Source organism: Bufo bufo, chromosome 3, assembly GCF_905171765.1.
Source record: "Bufo bufo chromosome 3, aBufBuf1.1, whole genome shotgun sequence".
In the NCBI taxonomy this organism is placed as follows: Eukaryota; Metazoa; Chordata; class Amphibia; order Anura; family Bufonidae; genus Bufo; species Bufo bufo.
In genome coordinates, this window is record NC_053391.1 from 292,556,752 (window position 1) to 292,573,222 (window position 16,471).

The 16,471-nt window shown below is 42.7% G+C and overlaps 1 protein-coding gene across 1 annotated transcript in view; it reads left to right on the forward strand.

The window, feature by feature from the left end:
• The window catches only part of ACACA (acetyl-CoA carboxylase alpha), a 993,014-nt gene that overhangs the window by 325,062 nt on the left and 651,481 nt on the right, over window positions 1–16,471 (forward strand). The window contains exon 28 of the mRNA XM_040424192.1: window positions 258–376. Within this exon, the coding sequence (XP_040280126.1) occupies window positions 258–376 (119 nt within the window). The remainder of the gene's footprint in view (window positions 1–257; window positions 377–16,471) is intronic.

Consider the following 16,471-nt stretch of genomic DNA (forward strand, 5'->3'; position numbering starts at 1 on the left):
ATGTGTAATAAATCAGGTCATTGATACCCTATATTGGATGTTTTCAGGTAATTGAGTGCCCTCCAACAATTTAATTTTTTTATATTTTCTGATTCGGATTTGGGTGAATCTGTGGAGCGAGCATCGGGTCCTTGGGGAGAAGGTGTGGTGAGCCGCTGAATACTTTGTTTTAAAGAACCAGTGTAAACCGTAATAGTTCATTACCTATAACGAGAATTTGATATGTATTGTTAATGTGATTTTTCTTATTTGTTCAGGTGTATGTACGGCGGGCATACATTGCCTATGAACTGAATAGTGTGCAGCATCGGCAGCTAAAGGACAACACCTGTGTAGTTGAGTTTCAGTTCATGTTACCAACATCTCATCCAAACAGGTTAGTACTGCACTTTGTTAATGCACAATTGCTGATTAATATATGTATATGAATTTTGGAGACACCTGTATGAATTATTACACTATATGCTAATCATGAAAAAATACACAATCATATATATTCAAATATGAACATAATCAATCATGTAATTACACTTTTTTTTGCACAATTATGTTAATTAATGAGAACCCTATTTATAAGCTTAGAGCACCTTTGTTATACTGTCAGTGCTTGAGAAAGATCCCAGTAAGTGGATCGAAACGTTGCTGTCTGGTGATTTTGAAATATACTTTTTGATACACATTTGGGAAGTGCTGTGGAATTTTTTATATATATATATCCAACAAAGAAAAACAGCAGCACTATGTTGTGAATCCAGGTGCAATTTCCTCAGACAAAGCAGTCATCAATGGTTATAGTTCTCCAAAAAAGAGGCAGCACTCCAGTATATTTAAGGTGAAAGACCCGCTTTATTGTCCCTCTGCAATAAATATATTGTTGCAAAGGGACAATAAAGCGGGTCTTTCACCTTAAATATACTGGAGTGCTGCCTCTTTTTTGGAGAAATATATATATATATATATTATATTTCCCCAGTCTGCTCCATGACAGCACACACTGAGACTGACTTCCCCTGATAGGACAGGAAAAAACAGAGAGGTTAAAAACCGCACCCCTTCCCCTCATTGCCAGTGGTTTTTCCTGTCCTGCCAGGGAAAAAAGACCGGAGAGGTGCTGGAAGCTCTATGGGGTTCCTGCCAGTATTGTTTTCATTGCGCATGTTCCATACAGACCGGAGGTCGGTTCCGGCGGTTCGGCTCTCCCTCCTCCTGCTACGGTCTGTGCCTGGGCTTCTGCTGGTGTTGGTGGCCCCGGCGAAGTTCCCTCCTGCGGCGGTCCAGGAGGGCTATATGCGGAGTGGTATGGAGGCTAAAGCGACGCTAGGACGCGATTCCCTCCAGCTGCCGGGGGATGATGTCAGACACAGATCGAGCGTGGCTTTGCGTCATGACGTCACGCCAGTGCTTGCTCTGGCGCATGCCCAGTGGAATACCTGAGGGGTTAACTTCAGCGGATCGCAGCTCCCTGTCATAGAGGTCGGGTGCCGGTTATTTGATTCCGGCACCCGCCTCCTGTATTTGTATTAACAGGTCAGTTATCTTCATTGGTGGCGCAGTGCGCCCCCCCCGAACACCCCAGTATAATAATCATTGGTGGCGCAGTGCCAATGAGGGTTAAAAAAATAAATTAAAAATAAAATTAACTCACCTCCTCCAATTGATCGCGTAGCTGCCAGTTTCCTGTTCTTTCTTCAGGATCTCTCAAAGGACCTGTGGTGATGTCACTGAGCTCATCACATGGTCCATTAGCATGGTGATGGATCATGTGATGGACCATGTGATGAGCGCAGTGAAGTCACCACAGGTCCTTTTCCTCACAGATGAAGACAAAAGAGAAGCCAGGCTGCGCAAACAAGTGGATTAAGGAGAGTTAAAAAAAGCCCTATTGTACTAAACATTCTGTTTTAAGAATGCTATCATTTTCCCTTATAACCATGTTATAAGGGAAAATAATTACATCTACACCACCTTGAACCCAAACCTGAACTTCAGTGAAGAAGTTCGGGTCTGGGTACCACAGTCAGTTTTTGTTATCACGCGCGTGCAAAACACATTGTACCCGCGCGATAAAAACTGAACAACGGAATGCAATCGCAGTCAAAACTGGCTGCAATTGCGTATCTACCGAATGCGGATCCGTCTCACAAATGCATTGCAAGAACGGATCCGTCTCTCCGCTTATCATGCGGACAGACGGATCCGTCTTGTATCTTTCTACACATTTTTACCGGTCTGCGCATTCCGGTATTTTGAATGCAGTATCCGGGTATCCGGCATTCCGGCAAGTCTTCAGTTTTTTTCGCCGGAGATAAAACCGTAGCATGCTGCGGTTTTATCTTTTGCCTGATCAGTCAAAATGACTGAACTGAAGACATCCTGATTCATCCTGAACGGATTGCTCTCCATTCAGAATGCATGGGGATATAACTGATCAGTTCTTTTCCGGTATAGAGCCCCTGTGACGGAACTCTATGCCGGATAAGAGAAATGCTAGTGTGAAAGTATCCTAAAATATTATGTTTAAATCCCCCCTTTCCCAATTTTACATATAAAATATATAAACAATAAATAAATAAACATATTACATAGCGCTGCGTCCAAAAAATCAAAACTATTAAATTATTAAAAAATATCTTCTATGCGGTGAGCGCTATAACAGAAATAAATAAAAACCATGCGATTCGCCATTTTTTTGTCAGCTTGTCACCCCAAAAAATAGGATAGGACTGTTCTATTATGGGCCGAACGTTTCATAAAATGCGAAATGCACGTGGCTTTTTTTGGTGTTTTTCTTTTTTTTTTTCGCGTGGTATTGAGTATCGCAATACTTTTTATGGTGACGAAAGCAAATCAAAATTTTGGTATCGAAAGAACCCTACGCCGATCTGATCTAAAAATTTAATTTGGCTCCTAAATTTTTCAGTTCAGGAGCCAATGGGTACTAGGTATTTATTTTAGTCTGGAGCACTGTGTTAGTCATAGCAGAAAGTACAGATCTTCTTCAATCACATATCCAGGTGGTCCTTGCCATCTTAGGGATCTTTGCTGGATAGTCAATTGGGAGAAGTCCAGCCGCCTTCCAGCCAATCAGTTTTTCTGGGCATCATTCTAGATTCCATCCTCCAGAAATCTTTCATACCCTCCCTAAAGGTCCAGAATCTGAAGGTCAAAATCGGGCAATTCCTGAGAGGTCCGGCTTGCTCCGTAAGAGAAGGCATGAAAATGCTGGGTCGTCTCTAGTCATGTATCCCTGCGGTTGCCTGGGCTCAAGATCTTATCCTCAGGAAATGGAACAGGTCTCAGCTAACTACGGACCAGAAGATATATCTACCCAGGGATGTAAAAATCTCTTTACAGTGGTGGCTCAGAGACAAAAATCTACAGACTGGGTTTACTGGAATCAGGAGGAGGTTTTCTCATTGACAACGGACGCCAGCTCCTGCGGCTGGGGCACCCTTGCAGCCGAGAATTGCTTCCAGGACACTTGGCCCGAATCTCAGAGGGGGGATGTCATAAAATTGCAGGGAGCTTCGGGCAATATGGGAAGGTCTAAAAGCAACACAGACCCAGTCAAGAAACCAGCATTTATTGGTCCACTTAGACAACTCCACAGCAGTGGCCTTCATCCGTCATCAAGGGGGTACAAGGCACGGTCATCTAAAGAGTCTCTCAAGACAGATATTCTCGTGGGCAGAAAATAATCTAAAATCCCTTACAGCGGTACACATAAAGGGCTCCCTCAATCTAAGGGCAGTTGGCACAGACTAGATCCAGGTGAATGGTCTCTTTCTAAGACAGCCTTTCAGAAGATCCAGGTCCAGTGGGGCAGTCCAAGCCTGGATCTGTTCGCCTCAAAGAAAAACTACAAGGTTCCTCATTAATTCTCCCTCAATCAAAGGGATCCCTGCGTGGCGATAGACGCCTTCACTCAGGATTGGACAATCAGGTCTTGTCTATGCCTTTCCACCAACCCAGATGGTCCGGCAGAAATTCGTGACAGAAGTGTACTTTAATCCTGGTGGTCCCCTTTGGCCCATAAGGGGCTGGTTCGGTATTCTGAGATCCCTCAGCCGGGAGGCTCCAATCCTTTTTGGCCCGAAGGAGGACCTCCTAACTTAGGGCTCAATCAACCATCCGAACCCCAGGCTTCTCAAACTATCAGCCTGGTTACTGAACAGTCCATCCTCTTAGGTCTGGGTTTATGCTCAGCAGAAAATCCCAATACCTCCAGAGCATATCTTAATATGTGGAAAAAGTTTGCCTCTTGGCGGTCCACCCCCAATAACCCTCTCATTTTGGAGTTTCTCCAGGATGGATTGGATATGGGTCTCTCCCCAAACACTCTAAGGCTGGGTTGACACAGGTGTTGCGGGAACATGCGCAAATTTTCTGCGCGAGTGCAAAGCCCTATTTTACTAAGCATTCTGTATTAAGAATGCTATTATTTTCCCTTTTAACCATGTTAGGCCTCATGCACACGGCCGTGTTCCACGGCCGAGAGCGGTCCATGGTAACCTGGCCGGGATTCCTGCTGACGGCAGGAGCGCACGGCGTCATTGGTTGCTATGACTCCGTGCGCTTCATGCAGTCGCTGTTGTACAGTAATACACTTGTATAGATCATACGAGTGTATTACTGTACAGCAGCGGCTGCATGAAGCGCACGGTGTCATAGCAACCAATGACGCCGTGCTCTCCTGCTGTCAGCAGGAATCCTGGCCGGGTTACCACGGACCGCTCTCGGCCGTGGAACACGGCCGTGTGCATGAGGCCTTTATAAGGGAAAATAATAATGATCGGGTCCCCATCCCGATCATCTCCTAGCAACCATGCGTGAAAATCGCAACGCATCCGCACTTGCTTGCTGCGATTTTCACGCAACGCACAAGTGATGCGTGAAAATCACCGCTCATGTGCACAGCCCCATTGAAATGAATGGGTCCGGATTCAGTGCGGGTGCAATGCATTGCACCCACGTGGAAATCTCGCCCGTGTGAAAGGGGCCTAAAGATGCAGGTGTCCGCCCTTGGGTGCCCTCTACAACACTAGTGTTTATGATGTCCCCTGGGTTGCTAGGTTTTTGAAAGCTGCAGATAGACTGAAGCCGAAAATTAAGAATTTAGTAGCTCCATGGAACCTGAACACAGTTCTTTTAGGCTTGTCAGATTCCCTGTTTGAGCCTTTAGATACTCTATCAAGTGGCTTACTCTTCTGCTAGGAGAGTTTGTGAGCTTCCAGGAGCCTTTCCTTAGTTAATATTTAAGTTGGACCCCAATTTCCTCCCAAAGGTAGTATCCACGTTTCACAGGTCCCAAGATATTGTCATTCCTTCATTCTGTGCCAATAGCAGGAACGATCAGGAGGAAAAATTCCATACTTTAGATGTAAGGAGGGCAGTTCTTTGTGGGGTTTTTAACTTGTGTGTTTTCCTGTCCTACCAGAGGAAGTCAATCTCGGTGTGCGCTGTCATGGAGACTTCCAGGAAACCGGATTACCGGAGTGTGTTATATATATATATATATATATATATATATATGTATAGCAATGAAAGTCCGCAGCACTCCTTGAAAGATAAAATGTGTTCTTTATTCACACATATCAAGTGACAACGTTTCGGTTCTCTCACAGAACCTTTCTCAATTTAGGTGAAACATAAAGTGCAATGGTGCCAGTATAAATACATGATAAGGTTGTTTCCAATTAATTCATCAACCAATACAAAAAAAGTGCACTCCCCTTTGTGGACCTGTTACAATTCATTCATTTACACCACATCTCAAATGAGAACTGAGACCGCCCAACGTCCCATACATATCCTGTAGTGTTATAGCTGTGATACCTATTCCAATATTTCATAATCATTGTGCATATTATAAAGTGCATGAGTAAAAGTGCATGGTGCAATTAAAAACACTTAACTTACATCTATACCTAGCTGGGAGTTTGTGAAAAGAATCCAGGGGAGTCTTAGCTCGCGTGGAGGCACGCTGATTCTCCGCGTCTCTTCCCCGCCAATGCGCATGTGTCTACCCTTACCCCTCCTGTTGGGCGGTACATAATAACTGTACGTCACCAGTAGGTGGAGACCAGAGGCCGCAACGTCTGGTATGCTGCGTCAGGACGCACCACGTGCATCACGTGCCCGCGAACCTGACGTCAGACCCCAGCGCTGCAACGCCTGTCAGGAAATGCTTGCCTTGGAGAGTTTGTCCAGGAATCCCGATCTCACCATAAAACCCGTGGACAAGGGTGGTGGGATCGTGGTTATGGACACCTCTCAATATATAAAAGAGATCTATAGACAACTGGGAGAACCTGGTGTGTACAAACCATTGAGTAAGGACCCCAGGTTTGAGATTGCTAGAAAAATTGATGTACAATTAAATATAGCAGAGGAAAAGGGCATCATAAACAAACAACTCAAAGAATTTTTGGTAGTGAGGTCTCCAGTTACACCACCTATATATGTATTACCCAAAATACATAAGAGGCTGACGGACCCTCCGGTGCGGCCTATAATTTCAGGCAGGAATTCTATTTTCTCAAATATTAATGTCTTTCTTGATAAAATATTGAGAGAATATGCCATGGGTGCGAAATCATATATTAGAGATACTGGAGACTTCATTAGCAAAATACGAGGGATACGGATCCCGAAAGGGGCAATTTTGGCATCTTTTGATATAGTATCACTGTATACTTCGATTAACCATGAAAAGGGCTTGTTGGCTGTAACGGAGATGTTGCAGGATTCTGATTATCCTGCTCCAACCCGCCAGTTCATTTTGACACTACTGGAACTGTCGCTTAGGAACAATTATTTTGTGTTCCAGGGGCAGTAATACTTGCAGATGGTGGGCGTGGCGATGGGGTCCAACGCCGCGCCCACCTATGCAAATATATTTGTACGGTCATTTGAGGAACGTCTTGTCTATGTATCTCCCCAAACCAGGTTTTGACGTGGTGGAGATACATAGACGACATCTTTCTCATCTGGACTGGCACCATGGAGGCACTGATGGACTTTCATGTATTTTTGAACTCCCTTGACAAGGAGATCCAATTTACATTAACGGCATCGGTGGACCGGGTGCAGTATTTAGATACTCAGGTATACACAGAGGATGAACCAATACATATGGATCTGAATGTTAAACCTACTGATAAGAATACATTACTGCATTTTGCAAGTGGACATCCAAGGAGGATGGTAAATTCTTTACCATTCAGTCAAATGCTCAGAGTAAGGAAAATAGTGGATAAGGATGATGATATGAATCAGGCACTAAGGAATATGGAGCAGTCATTTGTGAACAGGGGTTACCATAGAAATTTAGTGAAAAGGCATGCTGATAAAGTAAGAGAAATGTCCAGGGATGAATTGTTAACCACTAAACAAAAACAGGCAAGTGAAAGGTTACCCTTTGTGTCATCCTATAATGAGTTGAGCCCAAATATAGAACGCATAGTGAGGCGCCATTGGGGGCTGCTTAGCAGTGGTCACCCTACTATAGCGGCTTTTAACCACCTCCGGACTGCCGAACGCAGCGACGCGTCCTGGAGGTGGTTGATTCATTCCTCCTGGACGCATATACGCGTCCTCTCGCGAGACGCGAGATTTCCTGTGAACGCGCGCACACCAGCGCGCGCGCTCACAGGATCGGAAGGTAAGCGAGTGGATCTCCAGCCTGCCAGCGGCGATCGTTCGCTGGCAGGCTGGAGATGCGATTTTTTTAACCCCAAACAGGTATATTAGACGCTGTTTTGATAACAGCGTCTAATATACCTGCTACCTGGTCCTCTGGTGGTCCCTTTTGCTTGGATCGACCACCAGAGGACTTAGGCAGCTCAGTAATATGTAGCACCAAACACCACTACACTACACCCCCCCTGTCACTTATTAACCCCTTATTCACCCCTGATCACCCCATATAGACTCCCTGATCACCCCCCTGTCATTGATCACCCCCCCTGTCATTGATCATCCCCTGTAAGGCTCCATTCAGACGTCCGTATGATTTTTACGGATCCACTGATACATGGATCGGATCCGCAAAACACATACGGACATCTGAATGGAGCCTTACAGGGGGGTGATCAATGACGGGGGTGATCACCCCATATAGACTCCCTGATCATCCCCCCTGTCATTGATCACCCCCCTGTAAGGCTCCATTCAGACATTTTTTTGGCCCAAGTTAGCGGAAATTATATATTTTTTTCTTACAAAGTCTCATATTCCACTAACATGTGTCAAAAAATAAAATCTCACATGAACTCACCATACCCCTCACGGAATCCAAATGCGTAAAAATTTTTAGACATTTATATTCCAGACTTCTTCTCACGCTTTAGGGCCCCTAGAATGCCAGGGCAGTATAAATACCCCACATGTGACCCCATTTCGGAAAGAAGACACCCCAAGGTATTCCGTGAGGGGCATATTGAGTCCATGAAAGATTGAAATTTTTGTCCCAAGTTAGCGGAAAGGGAGACTTTGTGAGAAAAAAAAATAAAAATCAATTTCCACTAACTTGTGCCAAAAAAAAAAATATTCTATGAACTCGCCATGCCCCTCATTGAATACCTTGGGGTGTCTTCTTTCCAAAATGGGGTCACATGTGGGGTATTTATACTGCCCTGGCATTTTAGGGGCCCTAAAGCGTGAGAAGAAGTCTGGGATCCAAATGTCTAAAAATGCCCTCATAAAAGGAATGTGGGCCCCTTTGCGCATCTAGGCTGCAAAAAAGTGTCACACATCTGGTATCGCCGTACTCAGGAGAAGTTGGGTAATGTGTTTTGGGGTGTCATTTTACATATACCCATGCTGGGTGAGAGAAATATCTTGGCAAAAGACAACTTTTCCCATTTTTTTATACAAAGTTGGCATTTGACCGAGATATTTATCTCACCCAGCATGGGTATATGTAAAATGACACCCCAAAACACATTGCCCAACTTCTCCTGAGTACGGCAATACCAGATGTGTGACACTTTTTTGCAGCCTAGGTGGGCAAAGGGGCCCACATTCCAAAGAGCACCTTTCGGATTTCACCGGCCATTTTTTACAGATTTTGATTTCAAACTACTTCTCACGCATTCGGGCCCCTAAAATGCCAGGGCAGTATAACTACCCCACAAGTGACCCCATTTTGGAAGGAAGACACCCCCAGGTTTTTCGTGATGGGCATAGTGAGTTCATGGAAGTTTTTATTTTTTGTCACAAGTTAGTGGAATATGAGACTTTGCAAGAAGAAAAAAAAAAAAAAATCATTTTCCGCTAACTTGTGACAAAAAATAAAAAATTCTAGGAACTCGCCATGCCCCTCACGGAATACCTTGGGGTGTCTTCTTTCCAAAATGGGGTCACTTGTGGGGTAGTTATACTGCCCTGGCATTCTAGGGGCCCTAATGTGCGGTAAGTAGTTTTGAAATCAGAATCTGTAAAAAATGGCCGGTGAAATCCTAAAGGTGCTCTTTGGAATGTGGGCCCCTTTGCCCACCTAGGCTGCAGAAAAGTGTCACACATGTGGTATCGCCGTACTCAGGAGAAGTTGGGCAATGTGTTTTGGGGTGTCATTTTACATATACCCATGCTGGGTGAGATAAATATCTTGGTCAAATGCCAACTTTGTATAAAAAAAAATGGGAAAAGTTGTCTTTTGCCAAGATATTTCCCTCACCCAGCATGGGTATATGTAAAATGACACCCCAAAACACATTGCCCAACTTCTCCTGAGTACGGCAATACCACATGTGTGACACTTTTTTGCAGCCTATGTGGGCAAAGGGGCCCACATTCCAAAGAGTACCTTTCGGATTTCACCGGGCATTTTTTACAGATTTTGATTTCAAACTACTTTGCGCGCATTTGGGCCCCTAAAATGCCAGGGCAGTATAACTTCCCCACAAGTGACCCCATTTTGGAAAGAAGACACCCCAAGATATTTCGTGATGGGCATAGTGAGTTCATGGAAGTTTTTATTTTTTGTCACAAGTTAGTGGAATATGAGACTTTGTAAGGAAAAAAAAAAAAAATAATAAATCATCATTTTCCGCTAACTTGTGACAAAAAATAAAAAGTTCTATGAACTCACTATGCCCATCAGCGAATACCTTAGGGTGTCTACTTTTTGAAATGGTGTAATTTGTGAGGTGTTTGTACTGTCTGGCCATTGTAGAACCTCAGGAAACATGACAGGTGCTCAGAAAGTCAGAGCTGCTTCAAAAAGCGGAAATTCACATTTTTGTACCATAGTTTGTAAACGCTATAACTTTTACCCAAACCATTTTTTTTTTATTTACCCAAACATTTTTTTTTATCAAAGACATGTAGAACAATAAGTTTGAGAAAAATTTATATGTGGATGTCGTTTTTTTTTGCAAAATTTTACAACTGAAAGTGAAAAATGTCATTTTTTTTGCAAAAATATCGTTAAATATCGATTAATAACAAAAAAATGTAAAAATGTCAGCAGCAATGAAATACCACCAAATGAAAGCTCTATTAGTGAGAAGAAAAGGAGGTAAAATTCATTTTGGTGGTAAGTTGCATGACCGAGCAATAAACGGTTAAAGTAGTGTAGGTCAGAAGTGTAAAAAGTGGCCTGGTCATTAAGGCTGTTTAAACTAGGGGGGCTGAGGTGCTTAAAGAGCCTCCTATGATGGCATATAAAAGAGCAGGGAACATTAGGGACAGAGTGGTGCATTCAAGACTGCCTGAAAAAGGCCAGTTGAGACAAACATTCTTGAAGACGAGGCGTACAGGATGTTTCCCATGTCTGGGATGCGTGAACTGTAAACTTATGTGTAAGAGATCAGTATTCACGCATCCGGGCACGGGAGAAACATTCAACAATAAATATTACCTTACATGTGATTCGTCATGGGTAATATATGTGTTATGGTGCCCTTGCAAAATGCTGTATGTGGGCGAGACCACATGTGACCTAAAAACCAGGTTAAATAACCATAGGTAATCCATCAGAAGTAAAAGACAAGATCTGCCGGTGTCAAAACATTTTGTGGAAAAAAATCATAAGGAAAATGAATTGAGATTCATGATTTTGGATCATGTAAAACCGCTAGAAAGAGGAGGTGACAGGTTAACTGTACTAAAGAAAAATGAGCTCAGATGGATTTTCTGTTTAGATACCTTGAACCTAGGGACTAAATGTTGAGTTTAGGGTAACAGGGGGGATGGTGGGCTAGGGCCCCTCTCTCTATTGCTTGGGTTCTCATGTATCCCGAACGCTGTATTGGGTGGATCAAGTGGAAGTTACGCGGATCAATTATGCCATAATGTGATTTTTTTTATATCTGCATGACTTGAATGTATAATTAGGAATTCGACCTGCTGGGTTGATGATTTGGTCTGTGAAAAGTAACGGGAATAAGGAGGATGGCAGATAGATCTATTGCCCAAAAGATTGCCCGGTTGTAAAATGGCGGAAAAGGCAGGCGTTGCAGCGCTGGGGTCTGTGACGTCAGGTTCGCGGGCACGTGATGCATGCCGATGCAGCATACTAGACGTTGCGGTCTCTGGTCTCCGCCTACTGGTGACGTACAGTTATGTACCGCCCAACAGGAGGGGCAAGGGTAGACACATGCGCATTGGCGGGGAAGAGATGCGGAGAATCAGCGTGCCTCCACGCGAGCTAAGACGCCATCCCCTGGATTCTTTTCACAAACTCCCAGCTAGGTATAGATGCAAGTTAAGTGTTTTTAATTGCACCATGCACTTTTACTTATGCACTTTATTATATGCACAATGATTATGAAATATTGGAATAAATATCACAGCTATAACACTACAGGATATGTATGGGACGTTGGGCGGTCTCAGTTCTCATTTGAGATGTGGTGTAAATGAATGAATTGTAACATGTTCACAAAGGGGAGTGCACTTTTTTTGCATTGGTTGATGAATTAATTGGAAACAACCTTATCATGTATTTATACTGGCACCATTGCACTTTGTTTCACCTGACTTGAGAAAGGTTCTGTGAGAGAACCGAAACGTTGTCACTTGATATGTGTGAATAAAGAACACATTTTATCTTTCAAGGAGTGCTGCGGACTTTCATTGCTGTTTACCGTCCTGAATCGAGGGACTACCGCGGGCACCCTACGTTGCATACAGTCCTAACGGGAGTGCTGCCAGATTTTTTTTTATATATATATATATATATATATATATATATATATAAAAAAGAAAAACAATGGCAGCACCTTCCTTGATGCAAGCTGGTGGGTGCAACTGGCCCAATGCGGATCAAAGCCAATCCAGAAATACAAAAATAGAAAAAATGGGCAGCACTCCAGAAAGTAAAAAAGTACAAAAGTCTTTATTTACCCCAGTGGGACATACGCGACGTTTCGGCTCTAGACAGGAGCCTTCCTCAAGCTAGAGCCGAAACATCGCGTATGTCCCACTGGGGTAAATAAAGACTTTTGTACTTTTTTACTTTCTGGAGTGCTGCCCATTTTTTTATATATATATATATATATATATATATATATATATATATATATATATATATAATTAACCCTTTCATGACCAAGGGTCATTGATACCCTAGTGTCCAGGTCAAAATGTACAAATCTGACATGCGTCAGTTTATGTGGTAATAGCTTTGGAACACTTTTTTACTTATCCAAGCCATTCTGAGATTGTTTTCTCGTGACACATTGTACTTCATGATAGTCATATATTTGAGTCAATATATTTCACCTTTATTTATGAAAAAATCCCAAATTTACCAAACATTTTGAAAAATTCACAATTTTCCAAATTTCAATTTCTCTGCTTCTAAAACAGAAAGTCATACCTAATAAAATATTTATTACTTAACTTTCCCCATATGTCTACTTTATGTTGGCATCATTTTGGAAATGTCATTTTATTTTTTTAGGACGTTAGAAGGCTTAGAAGTTTAGAAGCAATTCTTAAACTTTTTAAGAAAATTTCCAAAACCCACTTTTTAAGGACAGTTCAGGTCTGAAGTCATTTTGTGGGGCCCTACATAGTGGATACCCCCCATAAACGACCCATTGTAGAAACTATACCCCTCAAGTTACTTAAAACTGATTTTACAAAACTTTGTTAACCCTTTAGGCGTTCCATAAGAATTAAAGGAAAATGGAGATGAAATTTCTAATGTCACTTTTTTGCAGATTTTCCATTTTATTAAATTTTTTTCTTTAACACATTGAGGGTTAACAGCCAAACAAACACTCAATATTTATTACCCTGATTCCGTGGTTTACAGAAACACCCCACATGTGGTCGTAAACTGCTGTACGGGCACACGGCAGGGCGCAGAAGGAAAGGAATGCCATACGGTTTTTGGAAGGCAGATTTTGCTGGATTGGTTTTCTGAACGCCATATGTTTTTATTTTTCTGCTATCGTCTTGTGCATGGGCTCGTTTTTTGCAGAAAGTGTTGAGGTTTTTATTGGTACCATTTTTGGGTGCATAGGATTTTTTGATCATTCATTATTACACTTTATGGGGCAAGGTGACACAAAAATTGGCTGTTTTGGAACAGTTTTCATTTATTTATTTTTACAGCGTTTATCTGAGGAGTTAGGTCATGTGATAGTTTTATAGAGCAGATCGTTACGGACGTGGCAATACCTAATATGTATAATTTTTCTTATTTATTTAAGTTATACACAATAATAGCATTCTGAACCAAAAAAATGATGTTTTAGTGTCTCCATAGTCTGAGAGCCATAGCTTTTTTATTTTTTGGGCGATTGTCTAAGGGTATCATTTTTTGCGGGATGAGGTGACTGTTTGATTGGTTCTATTTTGGGGGTCATAAGCCTTTTTTTGATTGCTTTCTGTTGCACTTTTTGTGATGTAAGGTGACAAAATAGCTTTTTTGGCATTGTTTTTTTTTTTTTTTTGGTGTTTATCGGACGGGGTCTATCATGTGATAATTTATAGAGACTGTCGTTACGGACGCGGTGACCCCTAATATGTGTATTTTATTTTATTTTTTTCATTTTTTTTATAGGAAAGGCAATTTTCCTTTTTTTCATTTACATTTTTATTGAGAGAGGCTGGGGCCAACATGAGGGAGGCTGGGGCAGGAGGGGGGGTGATAATGCATGGGGCGGGGAGGGGGCGGATCGCATCAGGGCAGCTGCCTCTAGGAGATGAGCGCAGGAGCAGATGAGCTGCAGGCGGACACAAGTGGGCTTGGAGGGGCACAGATCGGGGGGAAGGGGTAATACGAGGACACTATCTGATTTCAGACTCTGATCTGCAGAGCGCAGATCAGAGCCTGAAACCGGTATTTTTTCACTGCCGCGATCGATTGGTTAGTCTGCACAGACTAACCAATCTGATCGATTGTCGGCAAGGTGCCACTCTGATTGGTCCCTTGCCGCATTACTGCACTGTATGCTGTCCGTAACAGCAGCAGGACAGGGGCAGAAGCTTTAATCCAAGCGCTTTGCAGCGCTTGGATTAAAGAGCTGGTTTGACGTTTATAGACGAGATAGCTGCATGTGCAAATATCACGTATATAAACGGATTGCAGTCGGGAAGGGGTTAATATATCCTTTCAATAAATTTTTATTATTTCAAAAGAATAATATTTCAACAAAAACACCGAACATGGCAGCAGGAAAATAAGGTAGCATCTTGAGGTATACAAGTCATAATAAGCAGCATACCACAGTGTCATAAGGCATACCTCAGCTTTACATAATAAGGCAGGCACAATGTCAAGGAAGCGTTATAACATAATGCCAAAGATAAATGATTCCAACATTGGATACAAGGTTACTGCAACAAATACATAGGATACAGATAACTATATGCATGTCACAAAAAACATTCTGGAATTGCAGTGGCAAAGCTGCTAGACAGCCAGGGAACCCACTGATTGTGAGCACGGATCATAGCACATAGTGTGGATGCAAAAACCAATTCACAGTGCATATGGATGTTGACAGATTGTATGACCTCAACAATAGAGGGAGAATGCGCTAGTTTCCATTGCCGGGCAATAATGTTTTGTTCAGCAGACAATATATGGGAACTGACCATCGAAATTCGAGGCAATATCTGATAACCCTACACCCAAATTGAGAGTTCCGGAGAGATGGTAAGGCTAATATCTGTGACTGCTTTAAAGGGACACTGACAGGGCCAATAAGCATATTAAGGTATATATATGCAGTACAGGTCTTATAATGGGTATTACAATCATCTAAGTATCCCCCCTGTCCACCTTATACATACAGTAAACTTAAGTTTTATAACCTGCTCCAACGGTCTTCAATCTGCCCAAGGGGCGGCGTTTCACCTCTCTTGCGCCCAGCCAGCCTCCCCCAACTGCCGCTTTGAAGCGCCGCCCAGCTCATGAATATTCAGTTTGCTGGGCGGCTTCTGCGGTCCCCGCTCTGAAGCGCTGCGCTTAACAGTGCCCGGCGCATGCGCCGGATCTTATGAATATATACCTCAATATGCTTATTGGCCCTGTCAGTGTCCCTTTAATGACGTCCTTTATAGAAGACCAAAAGGCTGTAACAGATGTACAGGCCCACCACAATTTCCTCACACCCTCTCCAGCAAAGAGGGGAATGCCCTGGACTCAGGTGTGCTAGTCTGTTAGGGGTGAGGGACCATCTTAACTGGATTCTTCTCGCCTGTTCCACGTGATTGATGCACTTGGAAGTTTTGAAAGACCAGTAAAGAGCCTCCTTCCAGCGTTCTACAGAGAACTGCTTACCCAACTCTTGTTCCCATCGCAACATAATATATCTATATCTCTCTCTCTATATATCTATATCTATATATATATACATACACAAACCGGACTCAAAAAAGTTGGGACACTAAACAAATTGTGAATAAAAACTGAATGCAATGATGATGGAGATGGCAAATGTCAATATTTTATTTGTAATAGACACGTAGATGACAGATCAAACGTTTATAATCGAGTAAATGTATCATTTTAAAGGAAAAATATGTTGATTCCAATTTTCACGGTGTCAACAAATTCCAAAAAGTTGGGACAAGTAGCAATAAGAGGCTGGAAAAGTAAATTTGAGCATAACGAAGAGCTGGAAGACCAATTAACACTAATTAGGTCAATTGGCAACATAATTGGGTATAAAAAAGAGCTTCTCAGTGGCAGTGTCTCTCAGAAGCCAAGATGGTAGAGGATCACCAATTCCCACAATGTTGCGCAGAAAGATAGTAGAGCAATATCAGAAAGGTTTTACCCAGCGAAAAATTGCAAAGACTTTGCAATCTATCATCATCAACTGTGCATAACATCATCCGAAGATTCAGAGAATCGGAACAATCTCTGTGCGTAAGGGTCAAGGCCATAAAACCATACTGGATGCCGTGTTCTCCGGGCCCTTAACGACACTGCACCACAAACAGGAATGCTACTGTAAAGAAATCACAGAATGGGCTCAGGAATACTTCCAGAAACCATTGTCAG